General features: G+C 38.6%; 3 protein-coding genes across 3 annotated transcripts; 1 reads left to right on the forward strand and 2 right to left on the reverse strand.

The window, feature by feature from the left end:
- Nucleotides 1–392: 392 nt before the first annotated feature.
- Nucleotides 393–4,023, forward strand: ICL (isocitrate lyase). The gene is made up of 6 exons (XM_078301009.1): nt 393–610; nt 1,150–1,389; nt 1,735–2,121; nt 2,381–2,791; nt 3,026–3,590; nt 3,699–4,023. Exons 1-6 carry the CDS (start codon nt 581–583, stop codon nt 3,794–3,796), a joined length of 1,731 nt encoding a protein of 576 aa, XP_078157135.1. The 5' UTR covers nt 393–580; the 3' UTR covers nt 3,797–4,023.
- A 713-nt stretch (nt 4,024–4,736) lies between these two features.
- Nucleotides 4,737–5,870, reverse strand: LOC144552628 (uncharacterized). The gene has a single exon (XM_078300617.1). The coding sequence runs from the start codon at nt 5,632–5,634 to the stop codon at nt 5,149–5,151; it is 486 nt and encodes a 161-aa protein (XP_078156743.1). The 5' UTR covers nt 5,635–5,870; the 3' UTR covers nt 4,737–5,148.
- Nucleotides 5,871–8,224: 2,354 nt separating this feature from the next.
- LOC144552961 (putative histone acetyltransferase HAC-like 1) lies at nt 8,225–18,412 on the reverse strand. The gene is made up of 16 exons (XM_078301010.1): nt 18,173–18,412; nt 17,956–18,083; nt 17,537–17,651; nt 17,164–17,428; nt 16,353–16,811; nt 12,961–15,725; nt 12,217–12,504; nt 11,555–11,962; nt 11,257–11,457; nt 11,001–11,143; nt 10,601–10,904; nt 10,356–10,495; nt 10,119–10,197; nt 9,592–9,984; nt 8,954–9,171; nt 8,225–8,526 (listed from the first exon to the last, which is right to left on the reverse strand). The coding sequence occupies exons 2-16, from the start codon at nt 18,030–18,032 to the stop codon at nt 8,409–8,411; spliced, it is 5,973 nt and encodes a 1,990-aa protein (XP_078157136.1). The 5' UTR covers nt 18,033–18,083; nt 18,173–18,412; the 3' UTR covers nt 8,225–8,408.
- Between the last annotated feature and the right edge of the window lie 272 nt (nt 18,413–18,684).

Genomic DNA, 18,684 nt, shown 5'->3' on the forward strand with positions numbered 1-18,684 from the left:
GACAAACGTAACGTTGGATGTTATGGTTATCATTTACGTTAGGGTCAATTAAATTAGGTGTCAAACTGTCAATTTACTTTACCATTTCTTTTCTTTAGAATAATTTTTAAGTTAAAATTATAAATGTTAACAATAATTAGCTGCTATGTACTAAGAAAATAAATAACACACTGTACGTAATATTTATATATATTTGTTACATCAAATTAGACAATTCAGGTTTATCAATCCAAACAGACCAATTTTTAAAATTTATTGCAGTTGCAATATTACACTTATACAAGGGCTACTGTGCGAAGCTTACAGATAAGAGATTACATGGTATTTTGGTTAAAAAGTGTTTGCCTCTTTGGTAAAATTTGTTTTTATTATCGAATAGGATGAGGGACTAGAGATAAAATTTTGCTGTTGTCATGGTTCATAATTCCAACTTCCAAGGTTATCGATCACCTTTCTCTCTCCTATAAAAGGAAGAGGAAAGGAGGGAGGAGATCATACTTTGCATGAAGCATTTGTAGTCTCTAAGAAATCATTTTACATTTCTCTCTCTTTATTTTCTCTCCTATCCTAAGGGATTGCCATGGCTTCATCCTTCTCTGTGCCTTCTCTGGTTTGTTTCAATTTCATCTAAATTTCAATGAAATTATTATTTTTCTCTTCAACTTGTATCATTAGTGATTATGTTGAAAGTCAGTAGCGGTTGCCAAGAGGAGAAAAAGAAATTAAAGAATTTTCATAAGGTTTTATATTTTTGACATACTAGCAATAGACCTAACAGGTGATTCCATATCAGTGAGATTTGTAGAATTATACGGCCTGAAATGAAACTGGTATAGGTCAGATCAGTTCTGTAAAATAGTACAAAAAGATTTCAATCCGAGGCATCTGCATGTTTTGATCTAGTTAATCTTCGAATTGATTTCGATCAATCGACCTCTTTCTAATTATAGCAGATTGTTACTTTGAACTACTAGTGTTAATATCGACTAACTCGCTTATTGTTTTTCCTGGCAGCCGCTGCTAGGCTTTCAAAAAAAACTCGCTTATTGTTAGTTATAATGATCAAAACTTAATACTCTCTAATTAACATGCATGCAGAAACAACAAATTAACTTCAATAATTCTTGACTTAATTGACTGCTAATGCAGATAATGGAGGAGGAAGGGAGGTTTGAGTCAGAGGTGGCGGAGGTGCAGGCGTGGTGGAACAGCGAGCGGTTCAGGCTGACCAAGCGGCCATACTCCGCCCGTGATGTTGTGATGCTGCGTGGTACTCTCAAACAGGGCTACGCCTCCAATGAGCTCGCCAAGAAGCTGTGGCGCACCCTCAAGACACACCAGGCCAATGGTACTGCCTCCCGCACCTTCGGCGCCCTTGACCCTGTTCAGGTTGTCACTCTCTATAATTATTTTGGATCATATTAATTAGTTATTGATAAATTAATTGGTTCCTTCAAAATTCAGAAGTATGATGTCATAACTTGTGTAAATTAAGGCCACTGTTAAAAAGAAAAAGAAAAAGAAAAAAGCTATTGACAACCTGCCATGTCAACATATTAGAATATATATATGTTTTGATATATTGCTTTGTATTATTTATTTATAAAGTAGCCCTTGTAAATGGAAATAATTTTACTTATTCATTAATTTGTTGGGCATTACAAATGCACTTAAGATCAATTTATGGGTTAGTTCCTTTATTTTTCCTAATCAATTGATTTTATAATAATATAGGTAACTATGATGGCCAAGCATCTTGATTCAATCTATGTTTCTGGCTGGCAATGCTCCTCAACTCACACCAGCAGCAACGAGCCAGGGCCCGACCTAGCCGACTACCCGTATGACACTGTGCCGAACAAAGTGGAGCATCTATTTTTTGCACAACAATATCATGACCGCAAACAGCGTGAGGCCCGCATGAGCATGTCGCGCGATGAACGTGCACGCACACCATATGTTGACTATCTGAAGCCGATCATTGCGGACGGTGATACTGGATTTGGTGGTACAACAGCAACTGTTAAGCTTTGCAAGTTGTTTGTTGAGCGCGGCGCAGCAGGGGTGCATATTGAGGATCAGTCATCGGTTACAAAGAAATGCGGCCACATGGCTGGCAAGGTAAAGTTGTACGAAAAACTTGACAATATAAAGTACAAGAACAGAATATAAAGAAATAACAAATAAATTGCATAAAAATTTCATGCAAATACCAATTTAACAAAATGATCTGATAAACAATATTTTTTTAAAAATGCTTTTCATTTGAGCAAGTACAGAAAAATAATAGTTAACAATTGAATTTCAGAGATATTGATTAATTTTATACAGTAATCATTGATTATATCAGTCACTGAATGACTAAATCAACTCAATTCAGGTGCTTGTGTCCATTAGCGAGCACATTAACCGTTTGGTGGCAGCCCGTTTACAGTTTGATGTCATGGGTGTGGAAACCCTCTTAGTTGCTCGTACTGATGCAGTCGCTGCAACCCTTATCCAAACCAATGTCGACTCCAGAGACCACCAATTCATCCTTGGTGTGACCAACCCGGCTCTAAAAGGCAAAGCCCTGGCTACCGTCCTTGCTGATGCCATGGCGTCCGGCAAGACCGGTGCTGAGTTGCAAGCCATTGAGGACCGATGGAGCGCAGATGCAGGTCTTATGACTTTCTCTGATTGTGTTGTGGAGGCGATAAGGAGGATGAATGTTGGGCAAAGTGAGAAGCAGAGGAGACTAAATGAATGGGCTAATTGCTCAACCTTTGATAGGTGCCTTTCTAATGAGCAGGTAATCAATTAAGCTTAAATTAGATTTCTATTATAACTTTGAAGAATTTTGTTACTGAAGTGTTGCATTTATAGCTAAATCTTAAAAAAGAAGAAGAAATATTACATTCTTATCACCACCAATAAGTTTTTCATATATAATTGATATCATTTTGAAATTTGAATCGACTAAAATGTAATATCCAAACATTAATGTTTCATATTTCAATAGTAAACCAAATTTTAAATTGTTCAGGCAAGAGAAATTGCAGAGCGACTTGGCGTAACCAACCTATTCTGGGACTGGGACTTACCAAGGACCCGGGAGGGTTTTTATCGATTCTGTGGATCCGTGGCAGCAGCCGTGGTTCGTGGCCGTGCATTTGCACCCCATGCAGACATCATCTGGATGGAGACCTCAAGCCCCGACCTCAATGAGTGCACAGAGTTCGCAACCGGCATCAAAGCGACTCACCCTGAAATTATGTTGGCTTACAACCTTTCACCGTCATTCAACTGGGATGCATCCGGCATGACGGATGCTGACATGGTGGAATTCATACCGAAAATTGCACGGCTTGGTTTTTGCTGGCAGTTTATCACCCTTGCTGGTTTCCATGCTGATGCGCTTGTGGTGGATACTTTTGCAAGAGACTTTGCGCACCGTGGCATGTTGGCATATGTGGAGAGGATTCAGAGAGAGGAAAGAAACAATGGAGTAGACACTCTGGCACACCAGAAATGGTCTGGGGCTAACTATTATGACAGGTACTTGAAGACTGTTCAAGGTGGCATCTCCTCGACCGCTGCCATGGGCAAAGGTATATTATATATGGTTCCTGATCTTTTCTCTGTCACAAGCGCACAAAAATTTTTCATAGCCTGTTTCGAAATCAAATTTACAAAATGAATGTATCTTAACTGTGCAGGTGTAACTGAAGAACAGTTCAAGGAGACATGGACGAGGTCAGGTGCAGAGGGGATGAATGGTGATGCCACCGTTGTCGTTGCAAAGTCCAGGATGTGAAAGCAATTAAGTGCGATGGAGTGTGTGAGAAAGGAAGCATGCTAGTGTTTGTTATAAGTATTTTATACAATCTGGTTTATTTTTGCAATAATTACCAATTTGGGGAGAATTGGGCTAGCTGCTTTTTGGACGTTAAGCCTTCAATTGATGTATAAGTGTGTTTTTGTTCTCATGGAATCTCTACTGTATTTGGAACATTTGAATAATTACTGGACGTCCAAACATCATTTCTTTTGCTTAATTTATCTGGAATTATGATTTGATTTAATTCATGAAATTAATCACACAATATATAACCTAACCACATATAATTTTCATCTTTATTTTATAGAGAATGGTATTTGCATTAAATAAGTTAATCCTCCTCTTAGACTCGGTGTGTTCGTTGATTAGTCATGCATGCATTGGAATGGGCTTCTTGAATTGGGCCGTAAACTGATCAAGCTCTGATATTAAATTAAAATCAACAAATAATAGGACATAAAATATAGACAATAAACAATAAAATCAAACAAGTCAAAATAAAATTAGAAAAAGAGAAAGGTAAAGGTCCACCTTTAATATAAGCACATAAAACATTTAAGCTCAGCTCGGACAATATTCCGACTAACTCTAACAAAATCATTTAGGTTTGATTTGAATAATAAAATACACAAACTGAACATTAGAATATTTTAAATTAAACCATAAAGTACATAGACTACAAGCTAGACTTTTAAAGTGGATAATAAATTATACAAATTAAATAATACAACAATTATTTAAACTGAACAATAAAGCATACAGACAGAAACACTTAAAACTGTACTAAATACACCGGCTAACCACTAATGCATTTCAATTGAATCATAAAACATAAAGACTGCACACCCAACCATTTTGATTGAATAATAATATAGACTAAATGTCAAACAATATTTAAACTGAACAATCAAGCAAATAGACTAATACTGAAGTAATTAAATTGAATCATAAATCACACAAACCTTATATTACAGAATTTGAAATTTCAAACTGAACCATAAAGCGCACAGACTGAAACACAGCTGAAGGGGAAAAAGATGCAAATATGAAGATTCCTGAAACTAATGTAATTAAAAATTAATACTGATGCGTGGTTTGTATCACTTCCTAACGATTAACTTGGCACTGGCATGACCTTCCTCAATTCGGTACTGCTCTCCCATGCCCAAGTGAGCCATCAAGAACCAAATGACAGTGAGCAGCTCTCCTCCGTTGCTTAATTGCTTAGCATGGAACTGCCCATTGCATTTGCTGGCGGCATAACACAATATCTTGACCCACACAACACTGATTAATCTCCACAATTGATTCCAATCTTGTTCACTGTCCTACGTAATGATCAATTGTTCCTTTAACTTGTGTGCAAGCCTGCATCCGTTGAACAACACTGACTTGCTGCGATCACCTTTAACAAGTGCTGGGTCATACTCTGTGTTCACATCTAGCATCCTTTTTATAGCATTACTCTTCTCTATATCACTCTCTTGCTGCAAGAAGATTCCCGCCTCTGCACAGGTGTCACCAAATCGAATCTGTCCAATGCCAGCAGGCATCATAAAAGGTCGCACGATGAGCAGGAACAGCATGTAGTTTGAAATGTGCTGGCTTATGCCCCGTTCCTTAAAGGTCCAGTTGGTATTTTCGGTATCATGGAATAGAAGATCGGTTGCTATGTGCCACAGTAGGATGCTCTCGTCGAACTCAGCCTCCACACTCCAACCAAACTCTTGATAGTAACCCTTGCGCTGAAGGGCCCACTGACCTCTATGGTCAGTGAATCTCCTGTAGCTAGCTGTATCTTCTATGTTCTTCATCTTCTGTTACAACTCTTTAAACACCAAGTCCTTGAGATCTTTATTAACAGTAACACATGTAGTGTACCGATAATGATCCCAAGTTTCTTTGAAACCGACGCATTTAATTATGGGCTTCCACCAACAAGGCTGATCTTGAAAGGAGTATGTAATTAGACTAAACTGGACCATTTTATCAGACCACCTAGCCTTTCCCTGAGGCCTCAATTTTTTCTGAATAGAAAAGAGGAAATCTGAAAAACATATATCAGAATTCTCAAACGATAGCCTACAGATATATCAGAATTTAGTTGGTATCCTAAACCATTCTATTAAACATGCACGGTAACATAAGTAATGGCTTAAACCGATTAAATATAGTTCTGGTTCACAATTGGACAGTCATTTATCAGTTTGGTTCAGACTTTGTACGTTTTACAATATTTCAAAGTTTGTCACGCCTGAGAAGCAATGATCAGTATGTCGCACCTGAGAAGTAAAGACCAATAAATAGACATTTTACCACAGTACATCTACAGAATCTTACATCCACATTATTCAGTACCCCAACCTACCAGTTGGTATCAGTGGGACGGACGTTCACCATATGCGCATAAGGATTCCGTACAGTAAATATTCAGTAATAATCAGTAAAAATCCGGTATCTATGGTTCAAACCAGTTGCAAATAGAAGAGGAAACAATTGATAAACTATACCAAAATGACAGTTATTTACAATTAACCTAGTTATATAATTATCATGTTATGTATATGATGCAACAGTTTCAATAATGCAGAGAATAAAAAAAAAAATGACGACCTATATAGAAATTCCTTATGATTATGGCAAATAATACCATACGTTATTTATTGACAAAACCTTGTTCGTCGATTTCATACAACAGTCAGGTTGAATATGCAGCAGCAGAACTAGACTAGAAACATAAAATATAAGAACACAGAAACCCGCACTTGTTCTTGAGAGGCACGATGCGACTTGAAGTCAAGTTCACTGTTCAACAAGATTATCCAACGGGCAGGTTTGATTCAAATTTGCATAGTTCATACTTCATACCTACGTCTGATATTGTAGGCAAATAAGAAGTGACCAGTCCTGTCAAGTCTAGCTTCGTAGTATTTACGCCTATATATGTCGAATTAATGAGATGAACTTGAACTTAGTATTTTAGCGATGTTTGTTATTAACTCACTTAATTAACGATTTAACACTTTATAGTCTCGTTCTATTTAACCTTATACCATAAAGCACAAACGCATCGATATCGACTTGGCATATTTGTCAAGATGGTAATAACAACACAGATGGAGCATTCGAATTAGAATGAGTAAAGAATTGAATCATATATATTCATGGAAATTTTTCTTGTATTTTAAAAGAGAGGACCACAACATCATATTAAGGGATACAGATCCAAATTCAATTACTTAATGTGAAATAATATTTTCATAATCTAAATCATATAACATCACATACATATTTTATAAAACTTCTGATGAAATTAAATATTAAGGGCTGAGTTAAAAATAAACGTCAAAACAGTTCTTCTATATTAAAGTAAAATAATTATTCAATTATGGTTCTTGATCACTATACCTCGAATTCTATTTCTATTAACTGTGTATACCTAAAGTAATAAATGGTTTAACTGAAATTACTATTCCACACTAGTACAATAACTTTATACATTTTTAATCTAGCATTTTCATGAAATTCTCAAGAGTTCAGTTCTCAAATCATGTCAGAACCAAAATTTGCATTTTAGACCCCTGGCATTTACCAGAATTTATTTAAAGTAGTATTGAATGCTGGGAATCAACAGAAAACACCCTTAAATTATGAAAAATTTCTCTAGAACTGTACAAGAATTCAGGAACTTACAAAAAGACCCCGAACAGTATCAGAATTTAAAAAAAATGCTGAAATTTGCAGAAAACTCCCTGTTTTGTACCAGAAAATTATAATATGCCGGTATAATAAAAAGATGTATTTAAAATCACACTCTTGATTATTTCAAATACAAGTAATTACATTATCAACCAATCAAGGGCTTGTATCTACAATACCAGTGGACATTTGGATTAACACATATTTCAAATTACCCAAAATGACAAAATCATGCACACATATCAACTAGATACTGGTATTGGCTGGTACGAACAGATATAAGTTTTTGTTTTATAATTACTTCTAACTTCTTAAAATACCAAATTAGTTAAAGAACCATATACTAGATAGTATTATTTACAAAACTAGTTTTCAGTTCACATTTACACATAGAGAACCCTATTTAAATCACTGATTTAGTTAGGTATACTGTACACAGAAATAGCAAGAAGGGAGAACAGTAAAGTTCAGTTTATTGGCAAACGCCTTGATTAGACATGAAACCAGAAGTTTCAATCCATCACGTATCTGACTTTGCAGAATACTTGCACAGCCGAACCAAATAGTTTGATGTTCATTTATAGGTCCCTTTTCTTTCATTTGATTTATCAAAATTTTTAATTATTCTGTTATTAAATGATTAGGTATTGCAATACAGGGACATGGAGAAGAGAGACAGAACTGAATGAATTGTATTTTGATTATTGTTTTTCAATACACGCTGTACATCTCTTTATATAGGTGATTAAATGTTTGGGTATTGCGATACAGAGACATGGGGAAGAGAGAGAGAGAGATTGTTGCACCAAAGAGTCTAGTTAGCAATCCAGTATATAACACAATGGAGGTATTACTATGAGTATCTACATTAATTCTGTTGATGACTGTTCTAAATGTCATTGTTTTCAGAAACTTCTGTGGCGCATTGCCTCGTCATCTCATTAACAGCAGCCCGACGCCTTGACTCAGACTGCTTTTGAACCCTTTGCATTTGTTCCTTCAAGTCCCTGTATATAAATTACAAGTTGATCAAAGATGAAATCCATTCATAAAAAATACATTTTTGCCAACCACAAACTGAGTAACATCTAATCAAACTCTAAAACATTTCACAGTACCCACCCTATATTACTTCTTCATAATCTCTGTTGCAGTCCTTTTTCATTATCTTTGCTTTAATTGTAGATATCCTGTATGTTATAATTGCTATTCTATATAGGTGTGTGAATCTCATTCTCATTTTACTGGGCGGGTGGGGGTTGTGGGAAAGGGGAAAGGGGAAAGGGGGTATATTACACGAGTTAAACAAGATCAATAAAGGTGTGTGAACCACTTCGAAATGATGTATTTTCTCACTTTTGTAAAAGCAAAGCAAACAATATTTGAAAAATATGTCAGCAGAAAATTATAAAATCAAGAACTTATTTCACTCACTTGCAGCGGGGTACATTGCATGCAGTCTCCTTGCAAGCACGCGCATGGAGTTGAAGAAGATACCATATATGCTTGCAGAGACGACAACCTTTAGAGACACGAACTTTGCAATTTACTCCATGGTGGAACAGCCCCTTTAGCTTGCGGCAGTTCGGGTATTGACATTGTAGGGACTGGCACTCTGAGGCGTGCCCCAGTAGCTCCAACATCTTTCTCAGCTGCATTAGGTAAAATAGATGTTTAAATTAGGTAATTCATTTTGTAAATTCTTCATACAAATGACAGTGCAACAATTACTAATGATTATTGCACTAAAGTTACTAGAAGGATTTTTATTTGCATCTAGTATAATAGTAACATTCATATTTTTATACACCCACAGCCCAGTAGGTATGCATTTTTACAAAAGGCATTAATTCTTGCCGCCCAAATTGTCCATCATCAAATACGAATATCCTACTAATGCTATAACCTTTATTTCAAACAACTACATTCTTGATCAAACATCAAGACTTGAATCATAAATTAAAACATATCCTACCCTCATTACATAGTAGGTCAAAGAAGAATCAAAATATCAAAATTGCAATGCATTCAAACAGCACAGCAGCAGACAAGCAAGTCAATAAACAATGTACCTGTAAAACCCGCTTCTGCCTAGCCTCCTTGTTCTGCACATCCCTTTCAGCATTCGAGGGGTGCTTTGTCAACTTGTGGGGATGATTAACCACCCCCTCTTTCTGGTAGCATGAATTGCAAACATCAAAGTCAGGGCAGACCTCACAGCGCCAGCCCTGGCCAACCTGGTTTTCATTGCTACAAATATTGCATGTAGTCACATAGGCTGGCGCTGTTGGGTTGTGAAGGTGGTAAAGCAGCATCATTGATGAGTACTTTGCACTTCGAAGAGTGTCATATTGATAATGGTTGCCCTGGCACAGTGACAGAAATGCCTGTCTTGTATCAAAAAACTCACTTTCGAGGATATCATCATTGTCCTTCGTGTCATTGGGTACGCCAGATATCTTCAACTGAAAGAAACAATGCGTAATCATGATTTTTAAGTTGTAAAACGCTAAAATAGGAACACAATATAAAAAGTATGATAAATAATAATTCAAGATAATGCTCTACTGGAAGAGAGTCCAAGAAAGAGAAAACTTACTTGTCTGAAAGTATGTTTCTCCCTGCTATGGGTCGGGTGCCTCTCCTTGTGCTCACGCAGTTTCTCTGCGTTATGACAGCTATCATGAAGAGAGAAGATTATTCACACAAGACAGTAGATGAAATATTTTCATACAGAATTTTCATGACAGCTATCACGCAGTTTTGGTCAACAACAGGATATTTTATTTTATACAGAAAGTTTTCATGAATAATGCTATCAATTTATTATGCTCACCTATCACATAGGTTGAAATCTCGACAACTATTGCACACCCAGCGTGTACCAGACACCATAAGTATGCAACAGTGGTTGCAGGGATGCTGCAGATGAACCATGATCAAGCCTTTCCTTATAGGAAATAATTTTTCACCCAGCTTCACAAGGAACAAACACAAAAAACGGGATAAGACAATAATTAAGGAATCATTAAGGTGTTACGCTGTTACCCCTTAAAAACAAAAAGAGTAGGAATATGATACCTTGTGCATCAACATGGCATCCTTTGAGGCATTGCTGCTTAGATCAGTGTGGCCAACAGCCTTAAGGGCGTGCTTGGTCTTCATATTCCCCTTTTTGTGCTGCTTGCGATCATCTTTCCCTTGGCGCAGTTGGGTAATCATGACTTCTGCAGCTCCTGGCCAATAGTCGCCATCAAAATAAGGAAGTCGGGCTGCTGTCACCTTTGCCCTGGACTCCCTCTGATTTGTGAAGAAGTGATCATACATATTTGTTATGTCAACCACTATGTTCTCTTTTACTGCCTTCTTCAACATAGACAAGTACCTTCAAAACATGTATAAGATGTACAATATGTTTAGTAGCAATGTGACATGTACAATGAATCCAATCTTGACTTCAACTTGCTGGGATAACACATACCATTCAACCAATTTGTCAGATTTAGGGGTCTTTTGAATCTCAGGATGGCAGTATAAGATGTAATCTTCGCCCTTTTGAGGGGGACAGGCCCATATGTAGCAGCTCGTGAATCCACGCCTTTTCACATATTCAAGGTATCCAATCTGGAAATATTATAGGAACCAATTATTAATTATGTATTATATAAAAACATCCTGTTTAATTGGAAAATAGGCAAACTACATGTAATTTTTAAAGGTCGAACAAGTGACTATACCAGAATTTCGTGATAGACAAACGTGCGAAGAGCCTCCCCACTGACTGTTCTGATCTCAGGCCTGAAGTATTTGATTGAATCCAGATAAGACAAGTAAACACGCCGTTGGTTTGGAAAGCCACATTCCATGCCAAACTCTTGTACATACATACCAAAAATGCACACCTCCACACCCTCAATCTTTTGAAATAACAATATTGCCTAGAAAGTAAAACCAGAAATTTAGTAAAACAAAAACTGACATTTCATAGAAAATGAAAAACCAAATAATCCTCGAAAAATGATCTTCTCCGCATACCTTAGATTTGTAGGGAAATTCAGTCGGATAGTTTTCCTCCTGAAATACCTCTAAAAACCTTGGCTTCACCTCTAATTTCTTGTCAATGGTTGATACAACTCTAACAACAAGTTCCTCTGCTCCAGGTACCTCATCAAAGCTCTTTCCAAAATGGTTGGCTCGGTCCTGCCTTTCCTGCTTCAGCCGCTCGAAAAGCCGATTCTCTATGTGGTCACTCAAGATTGTGCGTGGTAGATCCTTGGCACCGAGCATAGCACTCTGGGGTAGTGGTTTGCGCTCACCTGTTTCTACCTCTTGAATGTAGCAATTTGGGCAGGTGTACTCAGCTTGGCCGCCATCATTCCTACGCCCATTAAACAGAGCACATATTTGGTGCTGCCATGCCTCACACTTATCACATTGCACCCACTGAAGAGAAGATGGGTTATTGGTTAGTTCTCGGTGAAAAGATAATGGAAGTAAAAAAAAGCTTATAAAGATACCATGTTATTAACAAATTTAATCTTCTAAACCCAAAAAAGGGAAATAAGCATGACTTTGATTCTCCTATTGGACTAATGATGCAAAAGGGGTTTACTATCGCGATCCCACACCAATACAAGTCTGGTACCGTCCCTAGTCCCTATACTACAATCCTTGGTTGAAAGAACAGAGAGATGTACCGCTTCTTCAGTCTCCTCATCATTCCTTTTCTTCTCAACATTTCTCTTGGGGACATCCTGGCCCTCAATATTTATGGTTCCTCTTGTTGCGTTGAAGCATGAGTTACAAATATAGTGCCTCTGCCCATTGATGCAGATTGTATAGTACATTGCGTTGCGCTTTATACGGTCATCACATGGGGTGCAGTAGATTGGTGGTGGCTCAAAGGTCAGCTTCTCAACAGCACACAACTGACATGAGTTCTCATTCATCGAGATGGCTTGGTTCTTCTCAGCCATTGATTTGCTCTACATCACAGACCACATAAACTGTTATTATTCAAAATATAATTAACAATGCACATGTTTCCCAAAGATAAGTTATTCATCTAGACCATGTTTGGTTGTGGAGTAGAGTTGGAGTAAACCCCTTCACACTTAAGCAACCAAACAAAAGATGGAGTTAAAGGCGGGAGAAATATAGATTTCCATTTTCTTTCATTACAACAAGATACAGACAGTAATGTGATCGCAAAAGAAACAAAGAAAATTTGTTAGCATGACCATATCCAGTCCCCCACCTCAATGCCAACACACACACACACACACACACAATGGTTGCGTAATGTAGCAAGGCACTTATAAGCACCTTAGAAAAGCACAATTTACAAAGTTGGAGGCTAGTATGGTCTGAAGCTCATCTTACAAAAGGACATTTCTCAAAATTATATTTCAAAAAAATAAATAAACAACAAAAATATGTACCTGACCAACCCACTGTCTCAAACTTTTCACGTGTTCTCTAACTTGCTCTGGCATAAAGAGTTCCATCATAGAAACACCATTTGTCTTAGGTTTCCCTGACTTACTGGCAGCCCCATCCTCCTCCATCTCCTGTAGCTTTGCCTCTGTTGCATTTTCATCATTTTTTTTTTCGTTCTCAATCAACAATGATGGACAAGAAGCCCCATCCTCCTCCATCTCCTCTTGTTGTGCCTCTGTTGCATTTTCATCATTTCTCTCTTCATTCTCAACCAACAATGATGGACCAGCAGCCCCATACACCTCTATCTCCTCTTGTTTTGCCTCTGTTGCATTTTCATCACTTCTCTCTTCATTCTCATCCAACAATGATGGACCAGCAGCTCCATCCTCCTCCATCTCCTCTTGTTGTGCCTCTGTTACATTTTCATCATTTCTATCTTCTTTCTCAACCAACAATGAAGGCCCAGCAGACCCATCCACCACCATCTCCTCTTGTTTTGCCTCTGTTGCATTCTCATCATTTCTCTCTTCGTTCTCAACCAACAATGATGGACCAGCAACCCCATCCTCCTCCATCTCCACTTGTTGTGCCTCTGTTGCATTTTCATCATTTCTCTCTTCGTACTCAACCAACAACGATGGACCAGCAGCCCCATCCACCTCCATCTCCTCTTGCTTTGCCTCTGTTGCATTTGCATCATTTCTCTCTTCGTTCTCAACCAACAATGATGAATCAGCAGCCCCATCCTCCTCCATGTCCTCTTGTTGTGCCTCTGATTTATTTTCATCATTTCTCTCTTTGTTCTTGACCAACAATGATGGACTAGTAGGACCCACATCAGTTTGAGAAGATCTTATCATGCTAACATCCCCATCCAAACCATAAACCATCTGAACTGATGACATGTCAGCCACTGTAGAGGTGATTTGCAAGTTTTGAAATGCAGGATCGATTGTAACATCTGTCACTTGCTTTGCAGGTATATTACTGGTACTCTGTTGTTCAATACGAAATGCTTCTTCCTGCAGGGCACTAAATGATGGGCCTGTATTGTTGACTGATACATGGGAGATATCCATATCTATCCTTCGCCTCTTTGATAGAGGCTCAACATCCATCTGAACTGATACTAACCCTGACGATGAGTCTAATTGATTCATACCCTTCTGTGAATGTTTCATAGCAAGAGGGGCAGAGGCAGGTAAAGCAACTGGGGCTGCAGTCTCCATCTTATTTTTATCGACCTCCTTTCCATTTAAACCTTTTTCTGAGCCACAGCCACTCTTCAGTGTCAAGGACGACTTGTGTTTGGCCATTATTAAAAAATTACGGGCTGGGCTACAGACTAGGCAGTTCACTTCACGACAATAACGAAAATGAAGAAGTGCTGTACGGGCTTTCAGACAAAGGTGGACCTCGCACTTCTTCTTACATCTATCAATGTGTTTGATTAAGTGTTGTGCTTTAACACAGCCCTCCTCAGGGCAGTGGCCAACTGGAGCACGACAGTATCTCGCATGGAACAGGTATAGTATCAGTTTCATCTGGTTCAGATGCTGTATCTCCTGTTGAGTGGGCTGGGACTGAGGGGGTCCTTTATCGGGAACCACCATAGTAGTGACAGAAGGGCCAGGGGCTTGCACACCCTCAGACGATATGGTCATGCAAGGCTGGTCGAGAACCATCTGGTGGTTGTTCCGTTGCATCTGTTGTTGAACCTGTTGCATCAGCTGAGTTGGCCTCCGCTGAGACTGTTGCTGAACCAGCATCGAGTCTGGCTGGTGGATCCCAACCCTTGATCGGCTGTTCACCACCCCATTAAGGGATGACAATTCACCAGACTGGACAGTCTGCTTTGATGCACTGCAACCAGCTAACGGTGCAAAGAACTGTCCCTGTCCTCCCTTATTATTACCAAATGGCACCTGGAAATCAGCATGTTGAGGAAGCATTAGATGATTATCCGTCAACAGGGCACTCTCAGCCATTACTTGGTCTGTATTAATGCTCCCAAAAGAGGATTGTCTAGAAAAGGTCTTGTTTCCACCCCTCGTCATCATTGGCTGCTGTTGCATGCTCTGCTGGTGCAGTTGATTGCCACCTCTCGTCATCATTGGCTGTTGCTGCTGCTGCTGTTGCATGCACTGCTGGTGCAGTTGATTGCCAGCCCCCGTCATCATTGGCTGCTGTTGCATGCTCTGCTGGTGCTGCTGTTGCTGATGATGCTGTTGCATGCTCTGCTGGTGCAGTTGATTGCCATCCATCATTACCATTAGCTGCTGTTGCATGCTCTGCTGGTGCAGTTGATTGCCACCCCTCGTCATCATTGGCTGCTGCTGCTGTTGCATGCTCTGCTGATGCAGTTGATTGCCAGTCCTCGTCATCGTTGGATGCTGCTGCTGTCGCTGATGATGCTGTTGCATGCTCTGCTGGTGCAATTGATTGCCACCCATCATCATCGGCTGCTGTTGCTGTTGTTGCATGCTCTGCTGGTGCAGCTGATTGCCACCCCTCGTCATCATTGGTTGCTGCTGCTGTTGCTGATACTGCTGGTGCAGTTGATTGCCACCCCTCTTCATCATTGGCCTGCGCTTTGATGGGAGGGATGCTGCAACAGCTGAGATATTGTTTAAATTACTTGCTGAAGACAGGTTAGATGGGCCTGCAGGATTGTAATAGCTTCCAGAACTTGACATGGTCATGTCAACTTGTTTGGCTACTGTGTTGTTGCCCATCAGAGAAACACGTTGTTGAGACAATGATGCTTCAAAAAGGAAAAGGGGAAAAAAAAAAAGTGAGAGCCTTTTTTCCATAAATTAGTTACCCTAGAATGTATTTTCTATTGTTTAATTACACATTTTAAGGATGACAAGAAGTTCATCACATACATATATGTATGTATTCATACATGTGTGTGTGTGTGTAGGAGTTCACTGGCATATTATGGGTAGTTAAGTGACATGCCATGCTACAACTTCAAAAATCTATTGGATATGCTTCAAACATCCAATCCGAATTATTGAAACCGATTTACCTCACGAGTGATGCATTTACATTCTAAATATATAAATTTCTGAATTCATTCAGTACAATATCAAGCAGTAAAAAAATGATGAAAAATGAATGCATTGAAATTAACTTGTAAATCTTCACTTTCTGATGCTTGACTTTTGTTCTAAATGAATTCTAAAATTTATAAACATTGCATGGCATGTCACTAAAGTACCCACAGCATGCTAGCCAACTCTTATATATCTATATATCTATCTATCTATCTATCTATATATATATAGTCCGGCTAATCTGACCACCTGCTAGTTAGAGTTGGTGGGACTTACAACTACTAAGCACAATAATGAAAACAAATCAATATGGGAACAAATTTACTTACTCGGCATCCTTTGCTGGATCTGCTGTGAAGAGAAACCCTGCTGGAGGGGCTTTGTTAAGTCCCCATATGTACCACCAATGCCCATGTTCCCTTCTGAGACCCGTTGTTGTATGTTATTACCAAGCAACCCTAATCTATTGTTATTATTGATCATGCCATCTCCAAACGCTTGGGAAGAATGCTTCTGATTCATGGGAACTAACTGCATCCCAGGTCTCACTTGTCCACTGAGAGTGTTGTATTGCTGTTGCCTCTGGGGCTGCGTTCCAGACCCATTATTCATAGGCATGGTCTGTTGGGTTACTTGTGTGATACTGGTGGAGTTAAATCCAGGGGTCTGTATCATTTGCGGCGTAACCTGATGTCGCACCCCTATTGATGCAGACATTGAAGTGCTTCCCGGCTGATCAATTGACATGTTTCCATGGGAGAGCTGGTATCCATTAGACATGGGGATCCCTATAAAGGAAAGAATGTGGTATTGTTAGTAACAACATACACAAGAAAAGAAATTGTATGCATTCAATTTGCCAAATATTTACACTAGTGCATTGTGCATGGTAAAGGAAAATTCTATGGAAGTTCTGGTGGTACTTACACAACCACTTCAATTTCGCCTGCAAAATAAAGTCAAGTCCAGAGAATGCGTTACATTTTGAATAATGGTAAGAGTCATTGGTTCCATTAAGGTAAATGTTATTGGTTCATTTAAGGAATAGAGATGTACTGCAACATGTCCAGGAATGCACAAGAAAACCACAACAAGGGATCGATGAGAGATCAAAGGGATCTCTACTATTCAAGATCATACCAGCAGGGACACTAATGGGATTAATCCCCTGGTTGCTCTCCATTAAGGATGGCATTCGCATGGTTCCAGTCGGGTTGTGGAATATGCCAGGAGGCGTAGGCATCATCATGCCAGATACTGACGAATTAGACTGTATGTTATGATGCACCATAGTCTGTTGCTGTTGCTGATGGAGTTGATGTGGACATTGCCATTGTTGGTTTTGCCTAATTTCATTCAGCACATACTTTACAATCCCACTCTGAAATTTGCTCACATAGTCATCCTGCTCACAAAACAAAGCACAAAAAAAATGTACAACAGGATCAATTGTCTTCTGCACACAAGATGGCACTACACAATTTTGTAGGGAGAAATAAAGAGATTTATTTACTTTGTTAAGGGACTCTTTGAATACAGCCTCTTCAATCCTCTTCGCAATATCGGGCAACCTCTGCTTCCACTCACTTGATGAATTAATGCTAGGTGTTCTCTCTAAACGTTTCAATCTGTATTTAAAAAAAAAACGAATTAAGTTTTGGTAGTAATGAACAAGAAGCTTCAGGAACAATAATTTCAAGATATACAACTCAAGCAAAAATCCATTTGTATTTAATGAGACAGACTACTTCACTCATCAACTTATATGTGAAATATCAGAACCAATGAAACACAACATAATAAGCTGGTAATCAATACTTTATAAATCATACCGATAAGGTATAACACACAGACACACACTACTTTGCATTCAGAAAATAGATTTATATAATACTAGTGATGTAGAAAAAGAAAGAGAAAAAAGAGGCTGACATTTGGTCTTGCAAATTGATTCGCAGCGCCTGGAACTCCGAGTCCATGCTGACATGGCCAGTATGATTTTGCATCATGTTGATTACTAGGCAATTTTTCAAACCAACTACCCAGCTGGCACCTCACACCTGAAAATCATATAAAACGAAATCATTTAACAATGTAATAGTCAATAGCAACACCAATCAGGACCCTTTGTAAAATAGAGGAACCCTACCCCAAGAATCAGAAAAATTTAGATAAGCCCTCATTTTTACTGAAAACTGTTAGGATCTAGCCAACTCAGATTGACAAATTTGGGCGAATTTTGGGTTTGAGGGGGTGACGGCACAGTAATGGCGAAAGGAGAAAATAGAAGAGACAAGCTCTCTTTAGTTCATTTCATAATCTGTGTAGTTGCAACATAATCTGATGGATTTCTCAATGGGATTTCTCAATTGAATGGCCTAATTAAATAGTTTCTTGAAAATAAATCCGCGTTCTCCTCCTGTTTCTTTTCATTCTTCGTCTCCATTGCTGATTCTCTGGCCCTGCAGTCGAGGTCTACTTTATTTTCCAATTATTACCTGGAGATTTTGGGGGCGGCGTGATTAAGCTTGAGAAGTGAAATTGACTCTTATTAATTAACCATAAACGTCGAAATGTCAATTAACCATAAACGTCGAAATATATAAAAAAGAGAATGCTAATTTTATTAATGGAATGATTATATCGTTCTTATTTTGAAAT

This window comes from Carex rostrata, chromosome 4 (genome assembly GCF_964058835.1).
Source record: "Carex rostrata chromosome 4, lpCarRost1.2, whole genome shotgun sequence".
Taxonomy (NCBI): Eukaryota; Viridiplantae; Streptophyta; class Magnoliopsida; order Poales; family Cyperaceae; genus Carex; species Carex rostrata.